General features: G+C 39.2%; 1 protein-coding gene across 2 annotated transcripts in view; it reads left to right on the forward strand.

Moving 5' to 3' along the window:
* Positions 1–21,229, forward strand: part of sptbn5 (spectrin, beta, non-erythrocytic 5) — a 52,211-nt gene that overhangs the window by 24,922 nt on the left and 6,060 nt on the right. For both annotated transcript variants that reach the window (XM_028437495.1, XM_028437496.1), the window contains exons 51-77: positions 49–163; positions 238–351; positions 1,051–1,172; positions 1,309–1,471; positions 2,017–2,283; positions 2,418–2,590; positions 2,769–2,859; positions 2,940–3,086; positions 3,845–4,003; positions 4,079–4,246; positions 5,128–5,216; positions 5,297–5,483; positions 5,556–5,624; positions 5,752–5,895; positions 6,031–6,227; positions 6,668–7,031; positions 7,096–7,245; positions 7,900–8,225; positions 8,300–8,495; positions 8,563–8,739; positions 8,930–9,037; positions 9,110–9,796; positions 9,858–9,926; positions 11,305–11,382; positions 11,599–11,690; positions 12,242–12,361; positions 12,428–12,585. In XM_028437495.1, coding sequence (XP_028293296.1) covers positions 49–163; positions 238–351; positions 1,051–1,172; positions 1,309–1,471; positions 2,017–2,283; positions 2,418–2,590; positions 2,769–2,859; positions 2,940–3,086; positions 3,845–4,003; positions 4,079–4,246; positions 5,128–5,216; positions 5,297–5,483; positions 5,556–5,624; positions 5,752–5,895; positions 6,031–6,227; positions 6,668–7,031; positions 7,096–7,245; positions 7,900–8,225; positions 8,300–8,495; positions 8,563–8,739; positions 8,930–9,037; positions 9,110–9,796; positions 9,858–9,926; positions 11,305–11,382; positions 11,599–11,690; positions 12,242–12,361; positions 12,428–12,585 — 4,730 coding nt within the window. The remainder of the gene's footprint in view (positions 1–48; positions 164–237; positions 352–1,050; positions 1,173–1,308; positions 1,472–2,016; positions 2,284–2,417; positions 2,591–2,768; positions 2,860–2,939; positions 3,087–3,844; positions 4,004–4,078; positions 4,247–5,127; positions 5,217–5,296; positions 5,484–5,555; positions 5,625–5,751; positions 5,896–6,030; positions 6,228–6,667; positions 7,032–7,095; positions 7,246–7,899; positions 8,226–8,299; positions 8,496–8,562; positions 8,740–8,929; positions 9,038–9,109; positions 9,797–9,857; positions 9,927–11,304; positions 11,383–11,598; positions 11,691–12,241; positions 12,362–12,427; positions 12,586–21,229) is intronic.

The following is a 21,229-nucleotide window of genomic DNA, read 5'->3' on the forward strand; positions in this document are numbered from 1 at the left end:
GCTAACTGGGGGCGGGGCTAACCCAGCTACATGTGCTCCTTCTTGTAGGTGGAGCAGGTTCCATGGAGACCTGAGCAGCTACAGGAAGAAGCTGGAGGAAGCTTTGGAGACGCACGCCGTGATCCGAGAGCTGGAGGAGGTCAGAGATCGAGCCCACGAGAAGGTGCTAGTCTTCTTTTAGCTTAGCGTGTTAGCATCTCCACATGCTAACCCTCGTTAACCTTGTGTGTGTCTCAGATGCTGCTGCTGCAGGACCAGGACTGTGGATGTGACGTGGACAGCGTGGAAAACTTGATCGCTCGCCACGAGAAGATGGAGAAGGAGGCGGGAGTGATCGAGGAAAGAGCCACGGTTAGAGCAACCAATCAATCACTGATACTAAACTAATCAGATCAATAACAGGATCAATTAATAAATACATCCTTGTTCACCTCTTCTACCCCAGCCACATCTCTGAAAATCACATACCCATAACTAATAAAGTTTTTCTAAGTTTCTACATGACCTACATGGCAATTTTTTGTTCAGATTGAAGTGGGACCCTTAGTGGTTACAGTTGATGTGACATTTTGGAAATATATGATACTGAGTGATAAGAAATCATGTTTTAAATTCAGAAATCTGTAGTCTGCCTAAAAAAACTAGAAATTTACATCAAATATGAAGCCAATTCTCAGTAGGGAAGGCTATAAAAGCAGAAATAATTGAACTAATGTTTGGACATCAACTGCAGCAAGTTTGATGATAATAATAAATAATAGGCCCAAGATACACATTTTTGTACAAAAAAGTTCAAGTGGAAGCCAACTTTGCCACAACTGTGCCAAAGTTTTCCACCAATTTGTAACTGTAATATGTCAGTCAAATTGATTCCTTTCATTATTAGTGTGTTTTTTAGCCAGTAGTTAACGGCTGTCAGTGAGGGGGCGGAGCTTCTCCTGTTGACAGGAAGTGTTCATCACTGAGTTTTACCAATGAACGTAGCGGCTCGTCAGAGGGACGCTGTGATTGATTAGCTTTGACGACATGTCTCCTCCTCCTCTTTCTCAGCGTCTGGACGAGGAGGCGTGTCTCCTCCTGAGGGTCGACTCTGTGCTGAGTCAGAAGATGAAGAAGAAGCAGAGAGACGTTCAGACAGCTCTGAAGACCCTGAGCTCAGAAACCAAACTCAGGTCAGACGTCCTGATAGCGTTAGCATAGCCTGCTACAGCGTTAGCATAGCCTGCTACAGCATTAGCATATTATGCTACACGTTAATCAAGAATTAGTTATTATTATTAGCGTGTGTTGTTGTGTGTGTGTAAACAGGAAGCAGCGTCTGGACGAGGCTCACCAGCTCCAGCTGTTTAAGGCCAACCAGCGCCTCCTGCTGGACTGGAGCCTCAAACACAGCTCAGACATGAAGGAGAAGCTGGTGCCAAATAACAGAGCTGATGCTGAGAGGCTCCTTAGAGAGCACCAGGACCACAAGGTCAGCACTCACTAGAGGTCAGGAGTCATGGTTAATGGTTGAGTGGTTGGTTAATGGTTGACTGGTTGAGTCATTGCTAAGTGGCTGAGTGGTTGCTTAATGGTTCAGTGATTGGTTAATAGTTAGTTTATTGGTTAAGTGGTTGGGTAACGGTTGATTGAGTGGTTGGCTAATTGTTGGTTAATGGTTGACTGGTTGGTTAATGGGTTTTTTTTATTGGTTGAGTGGTTGGTTAATTGTTGGTTAATGGTTGACTGGTTGGTTTATTGGTTGAGTTGTTGGTTAATGGTTGGTTTATTGGTTGAGTTGTTGGTTAATGGTTGGTTTATTAGTTGAGTAGTTGGTTATTGGTTGGTTTATGGTTGGTTAATAGTTGGTTGGGTAGTTGGTTAATGGTTGGTTGAGTAGTTGGATAATTAGTTGGTTGAGTGGTTGTTTAATGGTTGGTTGAGTAGTTGGTTAACTGCTTGATTGACAGATTGTTTCTTTATCCTTTGCTTCTCCTCCTGGTCCTCCTCCTGGTCCCTGTGGTCCTGCTCTCACAGACAGAGATGGATGCTCGGGCTGACAGGGTCTCCTCGGTCTCAGACTTCGGCCGGGCTCTGATCCGGGCGGGTCACGGCTGTACGTCTGACATCCAGGACGCTCTGAGGCAGCTGGAGGGGGCTCAGGGTGAGCTGGAGCGGGCGTGGAAGGAGCGACACTCCCTCCTGGAGCAGAGTCTCTCCCTCCAGGTGTTCCTGGGCTCACTGGAGCACAACGAGAGCTGGATGATCCAGAGCGAGGCCTTCCTGTCTAACCACAACCTAGGAGTAAACACACACACATATGCACACACACACATATGCACACATCCATGCCCATTGTGTGGGAATGTTCTCATGAGAATATTGTTGGGGTAATTGGAGGGTTAAATGGAGGTGTGTGTGTGTGTGTGTGTCCTCAGAGCTCGGTGACGGATGTCCAAGGTCTGCTGAGGAAGCAGATCCAGTTTCAGGAGTCACTGGAATCTAAAGAGAACCAGTTAGAGCAGAACACCATACTGGGAGAGGCTCTGATCAACCAGCAGCACTACGAGGCCCGGATCATCAAAGCCCAGATCAGAGCGCTCACAGACAGGTAACACACACACACGCACGAATGCACGCACACACATACACACACACACACACACACACACACACACACACACACACACACACACACACACACACACACACACACACACACACACACCGGTACAGGTGACACAGAGGAGACTTTAACCCTGTGTGCGTGTGCGTGTGCGTGTGTGCAGACACCATAAGCTGTTACAGCAGAGTCGGGATCGTCATGCTGCTCTGGAACGTTCTCTGCAGCTTCAGCAGTTTTTATCCAGCAGTTACATGGTAACACACACAAACACACACAAACACGCACACACATGGGCCAAGGTGTGTGTAGTCAGTTGTGTGTGTCCCATATGCAGGTGTGTGTGTGGCTGAATGAGCGTAATGCTGTGGCGTTGGATGAGAACTGGAGGGAATCAACCAACCTTCAGGCCAAACTTCTCAAACATCAGAGCTTCGAGGCTGAAGTCCTCGCTAACCGCTACCGGCTGGACGCCCTGAGCAAGGTCAGCACGTGGTCTGAGAGCACTGGCGGTGTATCACTTTGACTGGTCAACATTGTAACTGGTGACTCACTAATATAAACCAAAACAAACAAAAGACACAATTCAGATGAAGTCATTTACAGCTTTCACTACATTTGACTTTAGAATCAGTCTCAGAATAACATGATCACCAGTCGAACCTTAACACCAACTGAAAAGAAAACTCACAGAAACCAGTCACAAGTTAACTTGATCACAAATTGAACCGAAACACCATCACCACCAACAAGCACTACACAATGCATCAGAAACCGGTCAGATAATAACATGCTGACCAGTTTAACCATAACGCTATTTGGGACAAATGCTCAACATGTGAGAAACTTCAGGAAATAAACCGATCACCTGATTGTTCTTAACATTACGTGATCATGCAAACATGTTTTAAGCGCGACCGTGGCTCGGTGGTAGAGTGGGATGTCCAATAACCGAAGGGTTGGGGGTTTGAATCCCGCTCTAGCCAAGTCATTGTCGTTGTGTCCTTGGGCAAGGCACTTTACCCACATTGCCTGGTATGAATGTGGTGTGTGAGTGAGTGTTGGTGGTGGTCGAAGGAGCCGATGGCGCACTATGGTAGCCTCGCCTCTGTCAGTCAGCTGTGGCTACAATAGTAGCTTACCACCACTGTGTGGGGAGTGAAAGAATGATACACATCAATGTAAAGCACTTTGAGTGTCTATGATAAAGGGCTATATAAAATCCAGTGCATTATTATTAAGGAGGCGGAGCAGCTGCTGGAAGGGGCAGAGCTAAAGCTGCTGCAGAGGGCGGAGCTAAAGCTGAAGGTGGAGCCTCGGCTCAGAGAGGTGATGAACAGCTGGGACGATCTCATGAAGAACAGTAGGGAGAAGAAGAGCCGTCTGCAGGAGGCGCTACAGGTGACTTCCTGTGTGTGTGTGTGCGCATGTGTGTGTGTGTGACTGACTGACTTTCTTTCTGTGTGTGTTGTCCAGGCACTGCAGCTCCAGCGCTCTCTGGAGGAGGTGGAGCAGAATGTGGGGGAGGTGGAGACTCAGCTAACCAATCAGGAGTGTGGACGAGACCTGCAGGAGGTGTGTGTGCTGATGAAGGAGCTCCAGGTCCTGGAGGAGGAGGTGGACAACCAAAGAGACCGGATCCAGGTAGAGGATGGAGACACACATTTCCTCTGTTTGCTCCATCAATAGAAACACTAGTGGGTCATTCCATCATTTCACAAACGTTCCACGCACTTCAGTCTAAAAAAGGTCTGAATTTTTTACAAAGTAATCCATAATAATTCAATTTTCACACTGTAAATATTTAGTTTGACTGATCAACACTTTTTGAGATATGGACAATTTAGTGAGGGGGGTTTGTGTCCTTATTTTTCTTCCATTTTCAACTATTAATATCTCAGGAACTCCAGCACATAGTAAAGGTAAATGTGGTATAGTAAGTTTGGGCCTTCAGTAAACTACTTAGCATATGTCTCAGCTCCCTGTAATGTGATCAGCTTGGATCTATGAACATAGACTGTTCACATCACTAATGATTAGTCACATATATGCATTGGTTCTTGGGTGACACGCTCTGGAAATATTAAAAAAATATACTTTTTTAAACTATTTGTAATGTAATAATGTAAGAACAAATCTGATCTGTTTTAATTTATAGTATAAAGGTTACTCTTAATTGGGATATAAAACTATTTTTCTTTATGCAAGTTTTTCATTTTTATCTTGGACCCAAACTTTGGGTTATTTCTCCACTCACTAATTTTGAAATTCTTTTCCATGAGGCCATTGTAGCTCGGATCTGTCTAATAATAATTTATTATATTATATAGGTTTGAGTTCCGTCCGTGCGTCCGTATGTCCAAGTTAAAGGGGACAGCTTTTCTCTCAGAAACTGTTTCAGATAGTTAGTAATTTTATGTTATTTTTTTCTTATGTATACATTTAAGTTCTTAGATTTAGGACATTTAGGAAAAAGGTGTGTGTGTGTGTGTGTGTGTGTGTGTGTGTGTGTGTGTTTGATGGAGGCTCTGATGGAGATGGCGAGGAAGCTCCACTCAGAGGGTAACTTCCTGTCTGAGGAGATTCAGGCTCGTGTGTCTGAGGTGGTGACCAGGTGAGCCCCCCCCCTCGTCCCCCCACAGACAGCACACCATCAGAACCGTGACAGTCCACCTCCTCCACGTCCTGTGTCAGGTACAACGCCCTGGCCCCGCCCCTGCAGAGCCGTCGGGACACGCTGGAGAACTTCCAGGTTCTCTTTGAGTTCTACAGAGACGTCCAGGAGGAGGAGGACACGCTGAGGGACAAGATGGCCTCCATCATCACCATGGAGACAGGACACACAGAGAGGAGCAGCCAGCAGCTATTACACATACACCAGGTAACACACACACACACACACGCACACACACACTACACTCTGCTCATTGTGTGTGTGTGTGTGTGTTTTCAGGCTGTAATGCAGGAGATCTCAGGTCGTGCCCCATTGGTCCAAGCAGTGCAGGAGGCGGGACAAAGACTGGTGGGAAACAGACACATCACTGCCCCCTGCTGTCAGAAGGATGAACTTCAGCTCCTTCAAAATAAAAGCACAGGATCATTTTTAACTGAATCCAGGCTTAATCTGAGCCTTTTTTGTCTGTTTTCAGGTCAAAGGTCGTCACTTTGCATCTGAAGACATCAGGAAGCGTCTGCAGCAGTTGCAGGTTCTCCACCAGGAGCTCTTGATGGAGGCAGAGAGGAGGAAGAAGCTCCTGCAGGAGGCTCAGAGCATCCACTCCTTCCTGTCAGAGGTTCATATTTAGAGATGGGTTGTATTCATCCAAACAAGGGGATGGAAAAGGAAACCAAGAAGTTTTCCTCCTCTGGGCTGGTCTGAACATTCAGCGTGTGTGTGTGTATTTCTGTGTGTGTGTGTGTGAGTGCAGGTGGCGGAGCTGCAGCGGTGGGCGGAGCAGCGTCAGGCCGCGCTGGAGTCCCCTGACGTGGGGCGGAGTCAGGAGGTGACGGAGGCTCTGCTGAGGAGGATTAACTGTTTGGAGGCAGAGCTACAGAGTCAGAGGACGAAGGTGGAGCGTCTGCAGGAGGGTGGAGCCTCTCTGCTGCTGCTCCAACACCCCGACAGGTGCCGCGTTAACGAGCATTAACACAGGAAATAACCAAGGCTATTTGTTGTTGTTTTGTTTGTTTTTGAAGTCATTTTTGTGTATTTTTTTCTGATCTTTTGGTTAATTTTGTGTATTTCTGTGTTTTTGTGTTATTTTTCTTGTATTTCTCTGTATTTTTTGGGAATTTGGTATGTTTTTGAGTCATTTTGTGTACTTTGTAAATAACACTCTTTTATTTTTGTGTATTTCTAGTTGCCTTACCTGTTTGGTTTTATTTTGGGAGTTTGTGTTTTTTTGTGTCATTTTGGGAATTTTTGTTTATATTATATTTTTAATTTTATATTTATATTTATATTTATATAAAGTCATTTTTGTTTGTTCAATTTTGGGGTTGCACAAGATTTTAATGTTTAATGATGTATTAAACGTGTATATGTTGTGAATTTGTGCGTCTCAGCATGCTGGTGGCGTCCCCGCTGCACTCCATGGTGGAAACGTTCACGGCGCTGCTTGGCCTGTTGGAGCGCCGACGCTCCGCCCTGCAGAAGCAGCTCCGCCTCTTCTCCTTCCACAGGGAAGCGAAAGAACTACAAACATGGCTGACCTCCAGGAAAAAGGAGGCGGAGTCAGAGGACTGCGGGCAGGACCTGGAGGATGTGGACGTCCTGCAGGAGAAGCTGAAGCTCCTGGTATCAGAGGTTTCTGGTTCTGCTCGTGGTCATCTGATCTCAGTGCAGACGCTGAGTCGAGAGTTTGAAGAGGACCAGGATGTGACCCGAATGTGGGAGGAGCTAGAGACCAGCATCAGGACCAGAGAGCAGGTTAGAGGCACATGGAGTAGCACCAGGAGCAGGATCACACATGATGTTGTTGTTGTTGTTGTAGAGGCTTCAGTCCGCAAGGAAGGTCCATCAGTTCAACCACGATGTGGACGAGCTCATGTCCTGGATCTCTGAGAAGGAGACGGCGCTGGACTCTGGAAACCAGGACCTGCAGTCCATCAGTACGCTGCTGGTACAGCACCAGGCTCTAGAGGTAGGTCACATGATAGGAAGTCACATGATCACTCATTTAAGGATCTTTAGCCTGAGAGGAGGAAGAGTCCAAGGCTGTGTTCGAAATTTAATTTTAACGTACTATTCACTACAAACTCAATGAGTATATACTGTCTACTATCCACTATAAGTATGATTAGGATGATGAGCGTTCCCGCTGAAATATACTTCCACATTTCCCAAGATGCATTTGGAACCTACAAGGACTAAAACCTGAATTACACTGAGGCTAAATATCTCTGTTGATTCTCTACCTTTACTTTGAAAGTTCTTAAAACATTTGAAGTGAGAAAGTGACCAAGTAGAATATCAACATGTGCTCATCAAAATGTCCCCATATAGTTTACATCCTGGTATTTCTCACCTACTCAAACTTTTTATGCTATCTAATGTGAACGCACTACATACTCATTTAGAAGTCACACTTAGTATGAGTAGTACGTTAGTATGAATAGTACATTAGTATAAGTAGTATGTTAGGCTGACTAGTACATTAGTATGTGTAGTACGTTAGTATGTGTAGTACGTTAGTATGTGTAGTACGTTAGTATGTGTAGTACGTTAGTATAGTAGCTTTAACTCCTCGCCCAAGTAGTGTTGGAGGAGGTCACCTGACCTCCTTTATCCTCCTCAGGCGGAGCTGGCTCTGATCGCAGAGGAGGTGAGGAGGAGCGTGGAGGAAGGTGGAGCTCTGAGCCGATGGCTTCCTGTGACCCAGTCCTCCTCCATGACCCGGTCCTCCTCTGTAACCCGGTCCTCCTCCATGACCCGGTCCTCCTCCATGACCCGGTCCTCCTCTGTGACCCGGTCCTGCGCGGTGAACTCGTCCTCAGTGACCCGGCGTGTGGAAGACCTGCGGTGCTGCTGGGACCGGGTCCAGGAGAAGGCATCCTCTCGGCGGGTCCAGCTGGACGGGATTCAGGAGGTCCAGAGATACTTGAGCCGCTGCTCTGAGGTCAGGTGGGTGTGTCCTCACAGAACCACGCATCCACTCATCTCTCATCTGAGAGCTGAGGGCCTACTTTATGTCTCAGCTCCTGGTGGAAGGAGACGCTCTCTGTGCTCCGCGGTGAGGCCAGAGGACCAGAGCGCGGAGGAGTGGACCCGGAGCAGCTGCTGAAGAAACATCAGGAGCTGCGTCAGCAGGTGGACCGGCACCTCCTCAGATCGCAGAGCGCCAGGGAGGAGGGGCGGAGACAGATGGAGGGGCGGAGCCTCATGTGGGCGGAGGTACACAGATCAGTGAGGACGTACCAGGCTCCTCCTCCTTTTCTGATTCCACCCTCTCCTCCCTCAGGTGGAGGCGCAGGTCCAGGAGCTGCAGGAGCTGGAGCAGCAGGTGGAGCAGGTCTGGGAGGAAGTTCAGGTCCTGTATGAGGAGGAGGCAGAGCTATCTGTGCTGAGGAGGGAGTTGGAGCAGGCGGAGCGCTGGCTCTGTTCCTACGAGAGCGCCCTCATGGCGGAGGAGTATGGGGTGAGAGAGATGCTTTTTATTAGCCCCACCCCCTTTACTCTTTGACCTCACTGACCCAGGAAACAATAGTAACTAAACATGGTTTCATGGTTCGCTACATGTTAGCTTAGCTACATGCTAAGCTAACATGTAGCGACGCTGGCGGGGCAAGGTCAAAGGGTAAAGGGGCAGAACTTCTCTCCTCCTATAGGACTCAGTGTCTGATGTCCTGGAGTTGCTGAAGACGCAGGAGGACGTGGAGACAATGATTCAGGCTCAAAGCCAGAGGTTCATGGAGCTGCAGGAGAAACGGACCAAGGTAGACCTCACATACCTCCACTGGTGGACCAGGTGACCTCTGACCTCTGGTTCATCTGGTTCTCCTCCTCAGATGGAGCAGCGTGTTGGTTCTCATGGAGTCAGAAGGGGTTCTTCTCTAAGGACTCAGCGTTCGTCCTCTGACCTTCAGCTCCGACTCAGACCTTCTAAACAAGTGTCGTCCTCCATAGCCCCTCCTCCCCCTACTCCTCCTTGTCCTTGTCCTTCTTCTTCTTCCAGTCCTAGAACCAGGTCCACTGAGAGAAGATACTTCAGCCTTACTGCAAATCCTCTCCCTTCTTCTCCCCTTAAACCTCCTCCTGGTTCCACTCTTGGTTCTCCTGCTGGTTCTCCTCCTGGTTCTCCTTCTGGTTTTTCTGCTAGTTCTCCGGCTGGTTCTCCTCCTGGTTCTCCTGCTGGTTCCCTTGCTGGTTCTCCTGCTGGTTCTCCTCCTGATTCATCCCCTGGTTCTCCTCCTGGTTCCTCTCCTGGTTCTCCTGCTGGTTCTCCTCCTGGTTCTCCTCCTGGTTCTCCTCCTGGTTCTCCTCCTGGTTCCTATGTCAGACCTCCTCTCGCCCCCAAACCCAACCCCTCGTCCATTTCTTCTGACCCTCCAATCAAACTACAGGATGTTGCTTCTGCCTCTGAGTCACTCTCTCTGATTGGCCTGCTCCCGGCTCCTCCAGAGAAAGAGGCAGAGCCTGAGCCTTGTCCCACTCCAATCACAGAGCAGGACGCCCTGTCACATGACCCTCTGGAGGTAAACGTGATTTGATTCAGTGTTTTGTTCTTCTTCTCACCTTCACCTGTTCTCTTGTCAGGTGACCAGCGAGCGGCCAATCAGAATGCAGGGAACTCTGGAGATCAAAGTGAAGCAAGGCGGGAACAAGGTTAATTTTCCAGTTCTTCATTTTAGAAACTATGGTCACAGTTTGGATACAGGAAGTAAATATAGTTTTACTCTGAAAGCACACGTCACTGCTGTCACAAGTCTGGGAACTTTAGTTCAAATAACAAACATTAATTTTAGGGCTGGAACTTTATCGCGTTAATAAAATTTTTTTTTTTTTTCACTCCAAAGAGTTTGGAACCTTTATCATTTCACAAGTTCCCTGTATACTCATAATACTGATGCACAGACCACGCAAGAAAAGGAGAACCTGAGGAGAAGTTGTTTTGTGGGCATTAATTTTATTTTAAATAAAAACACTGAATGGAAAACTAAAGCCATGTTGTGTGAAAATTGTTAGAGAAAGAGTTTGTGGATCAGTGGAGCTGTGCTAGCCTCAGCTAGCACCTCAATGCTAAACATGTAGCAGCTAGCACCTCAATGCTAGACATGTAGCAGCTAGCACCTCAATGCTAGACATGTAGAAGCTAGCACCTCAATGCTAAACATGTAGCAGCTAGCACCTCAATGCTAAACATGTAGCAGCTAGCACCTCAATGCTAAACATGTAGCAGCTAGCACCTCAATGCTAGACATGTAGAAGCTAGCACCTCAATGCTAAACATGTAGCAGCTAGCACCTCAATGCTAAACATGTAGCAGCTAGCACCTCAATGCTAACATGTAGCAGCTAGCAGGGACAATGGTCCTAGTGGAGCAGACAGTGTCTCCAATCCACACTGACACTCAGACAGGGTTCAGAACCAAAATGAATAAATCCATGAGTGACAAATGAACAAAGTCAGTGATAAATGATTGTAGTGACAGTCGACCACTCTGTGGTGGGCGGGGCTAGAAGCGCTGCTACAGATAGCATCGTCTGACCCAACTTATCAACTGCTATGTAGAAAAACTATTTCAGCTTCATCATTTGCTTTATTTCATTATTTCCACAGATATAAATATTTTACACTGTTCAGTTTATACTTCACTGGAATGTTCTGGACTAAGTGATGTTTTTTATTTTAATATAAAAATACATTTGTTTTAGAATGTTTACTAAAAATTGAGAAAAGCATGAATATATCTTAGTTAAATGCAAGTTAGTGCTTTGTGAACAATGCAATCATAATATTCTTTAGTCATAATACACATTATGTTTGCACTCAGTGATAGAAATAATAAACATTATGATCATTTATTGTTTTCATTGATTCAGTCATAAACCAACATACATTTAAACTGGACATTCATTTAGATTAATTAATTACAAAGTCTCTATTTGATTAAAAAAAAAATTAATTGAGTCCCTTCTCTAATTAATATGAATAATCAGCTCTGATTGGACGGTGTGTGATAAAGTCCTCTGTGATGTTTCAGGATCACTGGGAGGAAGTGTTCGCTGTGTTAGAAGAAGAAACTCTGAGTCTGTTTACAGACAGAGAAGCTGCTACACAGGTACACACACACACACACACACACACACATCCGTTTACTCTGACATTAAACTGCTTCTCTACTTGTTCTAACCTCCTCTGGGAAAAGAGATCATTACCTGTAGAAGAAGGATCCATGTTTCAATTGATTAGTTCATGTTTGTTTGTTAGCTAACGTGCTAAGCTAATTTATTGTGTGTGTGTGTGTGTGTGTGTGTGTGTGTGTGTGTGTGCGCAGAGGAGCTGTCGCTGGCCTCCAATCAGCACAGAGGGATCACTGTGTAGAGAGAGCGCCCTCTACAGGAGGAAGGAGCACACTTTTAGACTGATGTGAGAGCGCAACACAACAAACACATGTATTTAAATACATAAACAGAACAGAACATTGCATCTTAAATCATGACTGATTGTGGATATTTCACACTGGGTTCTGTTCCTCACACGTCTTCCTCCAAACCCTTGGACATTGATTCCTGAATGAAAGACGCACTTTATTTTCATCAGAAAAGAGGACCATGGACCACTGACCAACAGTCCAGTCCTTCTCCTCTTTTTTGTTTTTTTTTCCTGCAAAAACTGAGAAGTAAATGGTTATTTCTTCACAGTATTCTAATTTTTTGAATTCCTGTTTTCGTGGGTTTTATGAGCTGGAAGCTTAAATTATGTAAAAATAAACAAATAAATACTTGAAATTGTTTAAATTGTGGGCCTTGAATCTATGAAAGTTTAGCTTTTCGAATAGAATTATGGAAATCAAACAACTTTTCCATGATATTGTAATTTTTTGGAAAGGGTCTGTATATACATATACAGTATGTATATATACTATATATATATATACAGAGTATATATGTATAATATATATATATTGTGTGTGTCAGTCTGCAGGATGGGAGTCACTATGTGTTTGCAGCCTCTCACAGAGACGTTCAACAGCTGTGGATGAAAAAGCTCCAGAAACAACAGGAAACAGAGAGTAGTAGTGATTCTGAGGACTCAGGGTGGGAACACACACACACACACACACACGCACGCACACACAGACTAATGGAAGTGTGTGTCCTCAGGAGGGCGTCGTCTGGTAACCTCAGTGTGGATAAACTGAGTGAAGCTGCTGAGGAGCTCAGAGTAGAGAGGGTGCCTCCACCCAAACCCCCCCACACCTACTACAAGCAGATGGAGGTTGGGTCCGCCCCCCACAGTGAAGAGAGGGGGTTCAGCTCAGGTGAGATAGCTGCTCAGCCTGCTTCCATTGATCGAGCACGGTCATGTGATGTAACTGAGTCTGTGTGAGGTAAATTTAAATGTTTTATATATTTATAAAGGTGGGCTTTTACCTGCTTACACACAGCAAACATTAAAATCATTGAGAAACTGATTTTAAACCAACTGAGTCACTTCTTAACCTTCAACATAAGATTTGATAAATGTCAGGGTTTGGTTCTGATCCCAGCACAAGACCTGCAATGGTTTGAGTCCCATTAGGAGGAGTGAAGTTATTTTAAGGTATTTATTAAAGATTGTAAACTTAGAATGTTACAGATGAACCATGTCCTGTGGGGTTCCTCAGGGCTCTGTTCTTCGACCCCTCCTGTTTAGCCGTTATATGCTTTTTTTAAGACTAATTCATTAAATAAACTGTAAGGTTGATGATCAGATATCTATGATGACTACGGTCCTATAGAGCAGGGATTCTCAACCATGGGGTCAGGACAACATTTGGGGTCGTAAGACACTGGCCGGGGGTCGCCAAAATGCCTTCAAGAAACTAAGAATATATTTTGAACAAATTGAGCCCATTTTTGCTTCTTTTTCTGCAACTACACTAAACTTTCCATATTTTAACCTACTTTCATCACTTTTTCTTCCGATATTTTTGCCCCTTTTAATGCGTTTTTGCAACATTACTCCCATTTCTGACACTTTTACATCAAATTTCGATGCCTTTTCTGCACAGTTTCATTACCCTTTTTACCATTTTTTCCACATTAAATTTGCAACTTTTAACCAATTTTTGTGGGTTTTAAAATTTACTTTCACTGAGGAGATTTTACTGTTGATTTTAAATGTGTTTACTGCTGATTTTAAATGTTTTCACTACTGATTTTAAATGATTTTACTGATGATTTAAATGTTTTTACTACTGATTTTAATGTTTTTACTGATGATTTTAATGTTGTTATTGATTTTTGAACTGTTAAATGTTTTCTGTTGCACTTTTTAATCATGTAAAGCACTATTAGTTGCATTGTGTATGAAATGTTTTATACAAATAAATTTGCCTTGCCTTTTTGTGTTTTGTTGTTGGAGGGAGGCTATAGTAAGGCATGAAAAATATATTTTTTTTATTCATATAAGACAATCATAGGACCCTAAAAACTAGTTAAAATATGTGAAGGACACCTAAACTAGCGTTAAAATGCAGTAAGGCATAAAAAAGAGAAAAATTGGAAAACACCAAAATTTTAGAGGTAAGGCATAAAAATGGCAAAAATTTTGATTTTTTTATTCTGAGATAAGGCTTTCATAAGACCCTAAAAACTAATTTAAATATGTTAAGGACACTTAAATTGGGGTTAAAATGCAAAAAATGAGAAAAATTGGAAAACACTTAAATTTTGGAGGAAAGGCATAAAAGTGGAAAAATTTTGGATTTTTATTTTCTGAGATAAGGCTCTCATAAGACCCTTAAAAGTAGTTCAAATATGTTAACAATATTAAAACTAGGGTTAAACTGCAGTAAGGCATGAAAAATTGGAAAAAACCTAAATTTTGGAGGTAAGGCTATTGTAAGGCATAAATAAGGCAAAAATTTGGATTTTTTTTTTCTGAGATAAGGCTTTCATAGGACCCTAAAAACTAATTCAAATATGTTAAGAACACTTAAATTGGGGTTAAAATGCAAAAAGGCATGAAAAATGAGAAAAAATGGAAAACACCTAATTTTGGAGGTAAGGCTATAGTAAGGCATAAAAATGGAAAAATTTTGGATTTTTTTTTCTGAGATAAGGCTTTCATAGAACCCTGAAAACTCGTTTAAATATGTGAAGGACACTTAAACTAGGGTTAAACTGCAGTAAGGCATAAAAATGGAAAAATTTTGGATTTTTTTTTTTTTCTGACATAAGGCTCTCATAAGTTCATTAAAACTAGTTTAAATATGTTAAGGACACTTAAATTGGGGTTAAATGCAGTAAGGCATGAAAAATTGGAAAACACTTAAATTTTGGAGGTAAGGCTATAGTAAGGCATAAAAGTGGAAAAATTTTGGATTTTTATTTTCTGAGATAAGGCTCTCATAAGACCCTTAAAAGTAGTTCAAATATGTTAACAATATTAAAACTAGGGTTTAACTGCAGTAAGGCATGAAAAATGAGAAAAATTGAAAAAAACCTAAATTTTGGAGGTAAGGCATAAATAAGGCAAAAATTTGGATTTTTTTTTTTCTGAGATAAGGCTTTCATAGGACCCTAAAAACTAATTCAAATGTTTTAAAAACACTTAAATTGGGGTTAAAATGCAAAAAGGCATGAAAAATGAGAAAAATTGGAAAACACTTAAATTTTGGAGGTAAGGCTATAGTAAGGCATAAAAGTTGAAAAATTTGGATTTTTTTTTTTCTGAGATAAGGCTCTCATAAGACCCTTAAAAGTAGTTCAATTATGTTAACAATATTAAAACTAGGGTTAAAACTGCAGTAAGGCATGAAAAATGAGAAAAATTGGAAAACACCTAAAATTTGGAAGTAAGGTTATAGTAAGGCATAAAAATGGAAAAAATTTTGATTTTTTTTTTCTGAGATAAGGCTCTCATAAGTCCATTAAAACTTGTTTAAATATGTTAAGGACACTTAAATTGGGGTTAAATGCAGTAAGGCATGAAAAATGAGAAAAATTGGAAAACACTTAAATTTTGGAGGTAAGGCATAAAAGTGGAAAAATTTTGGATTTTTATTTTCTGAGATAAGGCTCTCATAAGACCCTTAAAAGTAGTTCAAATATGTTAACAATATTAAAACTAGGGTTAAACTGCAGTAAGGCATGAAAAATGAGAAAAATTGGAAAAAACCTAAATTTTGGAGGTAAGGCTATAGTAAGTCATAAAAGTTGAAAAATTTTGGATTTTTATTTTCTGAGATAAGGCTCTCATAAGACCCTTAAAAGTAGTTCAATTATGTTAACAATATTAAACTAGGGTTAAACTGCAGTAAGGCATGAAAAATGAGAAAAATTGGAAAACACCTAAAATTTGGAAGTAAGGTTATAGTAAGGCATAAAAATGGAAAATTTTTTCATTTTTTTTTTCTGAGATAAGGCTCTCATAAGTCCATTAAAATTTGTTTAAATATGTTAAGGACACTTAAATTAGGGTTAAATGCAGTAAGGCATGAAAAATGAGAAAAATTGGAAAACACTTAAATTTTGGAGGTAAGGCTATAGTAAGGCATAAAAGTGGAAAAATTTTTGATTTTTTTTTTTTTCTGAGATAAGGCTCTCATAAGTTCATTAAAACTAGTTTAAATATGTTAAGGACACTTAAATTGGGGTTAAATGCAGTAAGGCATGAAAAATGAGAAAAATTGGAAAACATTTAAATTTTGGAGGTAAGGCATAAAAGTTGAAAAATTTGGATTTTTTTTTTTTTGAGATAAGGCTCTCATAAGACCCTTAAAAGTAGTTCAATTATGTTAACAATATTAAAACTAGGGTTAAAACTGCTGTAAGGCATGAAAAATGAGAAAAATTGGAAAACACCTAAAATTTGGAAGTAAGGCATAAAAATGGAAAAAATTTTGATTTTTTTTTTCTGATATAAGGCTCTCATAAGTCCATTAAAACTTGTTTAAATATGTTAAGGACACTTAAATTGGGGTTAAATGCAGTAAGGCATGAAAAATTGGAAAACACTTAAATTTTGGAGGAAAGGCTATAGTAAGGCATAAAAGTGGAAAAATTTTGGATTTTTATTTTCTGAGATAAGGCTCTCATAAGACCCTTAAAAGTAGTTCAAATATGTTAACAATATTAAAACTAGGGTTAAACTGCAGTAAGGCATGAAAAATGAGAAAAATTGAAAAAAACCTAAATTTTGGAGGTAAGGCTATAGTAAGGCATAAATAAGGCAAAAATTTGGATTTTTTTTTTCTGAGATAAGGCTTTCATAGGACCCTAAAAACTAATTCAAATATGTTAAGAACACTTAAATTGGGGTTAAAATGCAAAAAGGCATGAAAAATGAGAAGAAATGGAAAACACCTAATTTTGGAGGTAAGGCTATAGTAAGGCATAAAAATGGAAAAATTTTGGATTTTTTTTTCTGAGATAAGGCTTTCATAGAACCCTGAAAACTCGTTTAAATATGTGAAGGACACTTAAACTAGGGTTAAACTGCAGTAAGGCATGAAAAATGAGAAAAATTGGAAAACACCTAAAATTTGGAAGTAAGGCATAAAAATGGAAAAAATTTTGATTTTTTTTTTCTGAGATAAGGCTCTCATAAGACCCTTAAAAGTAGTTCAATTATGTTAACAATATTAAAACTAGGGTTAAACTGCAGTAAGGCATGAAAAATGAGAAAAATTGGAAAACACCTAAAATTTGGAAGTAAGGTTATAGTAAGGCATAAAAATGGAAAATTTTTTCATTTTTTTTTCTGAGATAAGGCTCTCATAAGTCCATTAAAATTTGTTTAAATATGTTAAGGACACTTAAATTAGGGTTAAAATGCAAAAAGGCATGAAAAATGAGAAAAAATGGAAAACACCTAATTTTGGAGGTAAGGCTATAGTAAGGCATAAAAGTTGAAAAATTTTGGATTTTTTTTTTTTCTGAGATAAGGCTCTCATAAGACCCTTAAAAGTAGTTCAATTATGTTAACAATATTAAAACTAGGGTTAAAACTGCCGTAAGGCATGAAAAATGAGAAAAATTGGAAAACACCTAAAATTTGGAAGTAAGGCATAAAAATGGAAAAAATTTTGATTTTTTTTTTTCTGATATAAGGCTCTCATAAGTCCATTAAAACTTGTTTAAATATGTTAAGGACACTTAAATTGGGGTTAAATGCAGTAAGGCATGAAAAATTGGAAAACACTTAAATTTTGGAGGAAAGGCTATAGTAAGGCATAAAAGTGGAAAAATTTTGGATTTTTATTTTCTGAGATAAGGCTCTCATAAGACCCTTAAAAGTAGTTCAAATATGTTAACAATATTAAAACTAGGGTTAAACTGCAGTAAGGCATGAAAAATGAGAAAAATTGAAAAAAACCTAAATTTTGGAGGTAAGGCATAGTAAGGCATAAATAAGGCTAAAATTTGGATTTTTTTTTTCTGAGATAAGGCTTTCATAGGACCCTAAAAACTAATTCAAATATGTTAAGAACACTTAAATTGGGGTTAAAATGCAAAAAGGCATGAAAAATGAGAAGAAATGGAAAACACCTAATTTTGGAGGTAAGGCTATAGTAAGGCATAAAAGTTGAAAAATTTTGGATTTTTTTTTTTTGAGATAAGGCTCTCATAAGACCCTTAAAAGTAGTTCAAATATGTTAACAATATTAAAACTAGAGTTAAACTGCAGTAAGGCATGAAAAATTAGAAAAATTGGAAAACACCTAAAATTTGGAAGTAAGGCTATAGTAAGGCATAAAAATGGAAAATTTTTTCATTTTTTTTTCTGAGATAAGGCTTTCATAAGTCCATTAAAACTTGTTTAAATATGTTAGGGACACTTAAATTGGGGTTAAATGCAGTAAGGCATGAAAAAATGAGAAAAATTGGAAAACACTTAAATTTTGGAGGTAAGGCTATAGTAAGGCATAAAAGTGGAAAAATTTTGGATTTTTATTTTTTGAGATAAGGCTCTCATAAGACCCTTAAAGGTAGTTCAAATATGTTAACAATATTAAAACTAGGGTTAAACTGCAGTAAGGCATGAAAAATTAGAAAAATTGGAAAACACCTAAAATTTGGAAGTAAGGCTATAGTAAGGCATAAAAATGGAAAATTTTTTCATTTTTTTTTCTGAGATAAGGCTTTCATAAGTCCATTAAAACTTGTTTAAATATGTTAAGGACACTTAAATTGGGGTTAAATGCAGTAAGGCATGAAAAATGAGAAAAATTGGAAAACACTTAAATTTTGGAGGAAAGGCTATCGTAAGGCATAAAAGTGGAAAAATTTTGGATTTTTATTTTCTGAGATAAGGCTCTCATAAGACCCTTAAAAGTAGTTCAAATATGTTAACAATATTAAAACTAGGGTTAAACTGCAGTAAGGCATGAAAAATGAGAAAAATTGGAAAACACCTAAAATTTGGAAGTAAGGCTATAGTAAGGCATAAAAATGGAAAAATTTTGGATTTTTTTTTTCTGAGATAAGGCTCTCATAAGTCCATTAAAACTTGTTTAAATATGTTAAGGACACTTAAATTGGGGTTAAATGCAGTAAGGCATGAAAAATGAGAAAAATTGGAAAACACTTAAATTTTGGAGGAAAGGCTATAGTAAGGCATAAAAGTGGAAAAATTTTGGATTTTTATTTTCTGAGATAAGGCTCTCATAAGACCCTTAAAAGTAGTTCAAATATGTTAACAATATTAAAACTAGGGTTAAACTGCAGTAAGGCATGAAAAATGAGAAAAAAATGGAAAACACCTCATTTTGGAGGTAAGGCTATAGTAAGGCATAAAAGTTGAAAAATTTTGGATTTTTATTTTCTGAGATAAGGCTCTCATAAGACCCTTAAAAGTAGTTCAAATATGTTAACAATATTAAAACTAGGGTTAAACTGCAGTAAGGCATGAAAAATTGGAAAAAACCTAAATTTTGGAGGTAAGGCTATATTGTAAGGCATAAATAAGGCAAAAATTTGGATTTTTTTTTTTCTGAGATAAGGCTTTCATAGGACCCTAAAAACTAATTCAAATATGTTAAGGACGCTTAAATTGGGGTTAAAATGCAAAAAGGCAATAAAAATAAGAAAAATTGGAAAACACCTAAATTTGGAGGTAAGGCTATAGTAAGGCTTAAAAGTGGCAAAAATTTTGGATTTTTTTTTTCTTAGATAAGGCTCTCATAAGACCCTTAAAACTAGTTTAAATATGTTAACAATATTAAAACTAGGGTTAAACGGCAGTAAGGCATGAAAAATGAGAAAAATTGGAAAACACCTAAAATTTGGAAGTAAGGTTATAGTAAGGCATAAAAATGGAAAAATTTTGGATTTTTTTTTTCTGAGATAAGGCTCTCATAAGTTCATTAAAACTAGTTTAAATATGTTAAGGACAGTTAAATTGGGGTTAAATGCAGTAAGGCATGAAAAATGAGAAAAAATGGAAAACACCTAATTTTGGAGGAAAGGCAAGGCATAAAAGTTGAAAAATTTTGGATTTTTATTTTTTGAGATAAGGCTCTCATAAGACCCTTAAAAGTAGTTCAATTATGTTAACAATATTAAAACTCGGGTTAAAATTGCAGTAAGGCATGAAAAATGAGAAAAATTGGAAAACACCTAAAATTTGGAAGTAAGGCTATAGTAAGGCATAAAAATGGAAAAATTTTGGATTTTTTTTTCTGAGATAAGGCTTTCATAGAACCCTGAAAACTCGTTTAAATATGTGAAGGACACTTAAACTAGGGTTAAACTGCAGTAAGGCATGAAAAATTGGAAAACACCTAAAATTTGGAAGTAAGGCTATAGTAAGGCATAAAAATGGAAAAAGTTTTGATTTTTTTTTCTGAGATAAGGCTCTCATAAGTCCATTAAAATTTGTTTAAATATGTTAAGGACACTTAAATTAGGGTTAAAATGCAAAAAGGCATGAAAAATGAGAAAAAATGGAAAACACCTAATTTTGGAGGTAAGGCATAAAAGTTGAAAAATTTTGGATTTTTTTTTTCTGAGATAAGGCTCTCATAAGACCCTTAAAAGTAGTTCAAATATGTTAACAATATTAAAACTAGAGTTAAACTGCAGTAAGGCATGAAAAATTAGAAAAATTGGAAAACACCTAAAATTTGGAAGTAAGGCTATAGTAAGGCATAAAAATGGAAAATTTTTTCATTTTTTTTTCTGAGATAAGGCTTTCATAAGTCCATTAAAACTTGTTTAAATATGTTAGGGACACTTAAATTGGGGTTAAATGCAGTAAGGCATGAAAAAATGAGAAAAATTGGAAAACACTTAAATTTTGGAGGTAAGGCTATAGTAAGGCATAAAAGTGGAAAAATTTTGGATTTTTATTTTTTGAGATAAGGCTCTCATAAGACCCTTAAAGGTAGTTCAAATATGTTAACAATATTAAAACTAGGGTTAAACTGCAGTAAGGCATGAAAAATTAGAAAAATTGGAAAACACCTAAAATTTGGAAGTAAGGCTATAGTAAGGCATAAAAATGGAAAATTTTTTCATTTTTTTTTCTGAGATAAGGCTTTCATAAGTCTATTAAAACTTGTTTAAATATGTTAAGGACACTTAAATTGGGGTTAAATGCAGTAAGGCATGAAAAATGAGAAAAATTGGAAAACACTTAAATTTTGGAGGAAAGGCTATCGTAAGGCATAAAAGTGGAAAAATTTTGGATTTTTATTTTCTGAGATAAGGCTCTCATAAGACCCTTAAAAGTAGTTCAAATATGTTAACAATATTAAAACTAGGGTTAAACTGCAGTAAGGCATGAAAAATGAGAAAAAAATGGAAAACACCTCATTTTGGAGGTAAGGCTATAGTAAGGCATAAAAGTTGAAAAATTTTGGATTTTTATTTTCTGAGATAAGGCTCTCATAAGACCCTTAAAAGTAGTTCAAATATGTTAACAATATTAAAACTAGGGTTAAACTGCAGTAAGGCATGAAAAATTGGAAAAAACCT

This window comes from Gouania willdenowi, chromosome 22 (genome assembly GCF_900634775.1).
Source record: "Gouania willdenowi chromosome 22, fGouWil2.1, whole genome shotgun sequence".
In the NCBI taxonomy this organism is placed as follows: Eukaryota; Metazoa; Chordata; class Actinopteri; order Blenniiformes; family Gobiesocidae; genus Gouania; species Gouania willdenowi.